General features: G+C 41.7%; 1 protein-coding gene across 5 annotated transcripts in view; it reads right to left on the bottom strand.

Moving 5' to 3' along the window:
* LOC119592020 (protein lin-7 homolog C-like) overlaps positions 1-1,072 on the bottom strand; it is a gene marked incomplete at its 5' end in the record, with an annotated part of 38,315 nt that overhangs the window by 4,517 nt on the left and 32,726 nt on the right. For 3 of the 5 annotated variants that reach the window (XR_005230391.1, XR_005230390.1, XM_037940802.1), the window contains 1 exon segment: positions 312-447. Coding sequence is in view for 1 of the 5 variants with exons in the window: in XM_037940802.1 (XP_037796730.1) it covers positions 312-447 (136 nt within the window). 5 annotated transcript variants of the gene reach the window in all.

Here is a 1,072-nt window from a genome sequence, read left to right as displayed (position 1 = left end):
CTTATTCATTAACAAAAGGGCACTTCTGGAGAATAATGCATTCCAGATGGCCAAGTCTGATATTCCTTAAAGAAAAAAAAATCTATTGCCAGAGCACACACGTGAACAAACCATCAACAATGCTCTAGGGATAAGCCACAGCAAGACAAGTGTGTCTATGCTAAACAGTGAGTGGTCACTACTCATCTACAACTGACAACTGTCAACCTGGCTGGCTCTCAGCTTGTTCCCCATCCCTCGCACGGAGTTACACCAGCTCTCGCCAGTCCTCCACTAGGGAAGTCACTACTGTAATTGGGAAGTTCGCCTACGTGACGCCCGCTGTTTGTCGAATCGCATCTCCATCTCCTCCAACACTCGAGGGGTATACCGGACCACCAACTTGACCGAACCGCTGGCAGCCTTCAGCAACTCCACCGCACGTTCATGGTTCTCACCCTCGACACTCTGGAATAGAAAATGTAAGAGAGATGTGAACATTAACTCCAGATCATTTACATCTCAAAAATCATGACTAAACAACAGAAGCATAAATACATTTCTCCCATAAAAGTTAACCCATCTTTAAAATACACTCAATATATATGAATAGTGCAAAATCACTTGATATCTATTAGGTGGTTACTTTCAGTTATCTGATCGTCACTCATACATCCACACAATTCTGACAGTGCTGCCAGTACTGGAAAAATTTGTGCTAGTGTAAAAAAAAAAAAAGTGTTTCCTTACCACTCCTTCACAAAGGAGCTGGGTCCCTCTCTTCAACCACCGGGGCGACTCTACACCACCGGGAATGATGGGGGAATATATTGGAAAATTTCTTTTTCCTGCCCCCCTCACTTTAAAAACCCCAACCTTCATCAGTCTTGGGAAGCTCTACAACTTTTTGGGGGGGCAGGGCCCTCCCCTTGCAGCAAAGGCACTACTTTTTTGCCAAAAATTACGGGGTGAAAGTTTTGAATGAAAAGTAAAGTAAAGGATTTCTAATAATATAAGTAGGGTAAATTCGCAATAAAAAACTAACAAAAATTTAAAGCAAAAAATTCTTTTAAATGCAAAAAAATTTATAATG

This window comes from Penaeus monodon, chromosome 29, assembly GCF_015228065.2.
Source record: "Penaeus monodon isolate SGIC_2016 chromosome 29, NSTDA_Pmon_1, whole genome shotgun sequence".
NCBI lineage: Eukaryota > Metazoa > Arthropoda > Malacostraca > Decapoda > Penaeidae > Penaeus > Penaeus monodon.
Note: the sequence above shows the minus strand (reverse complement) of the source record. Positions and strands in the feature narration are given on the sequence as shown.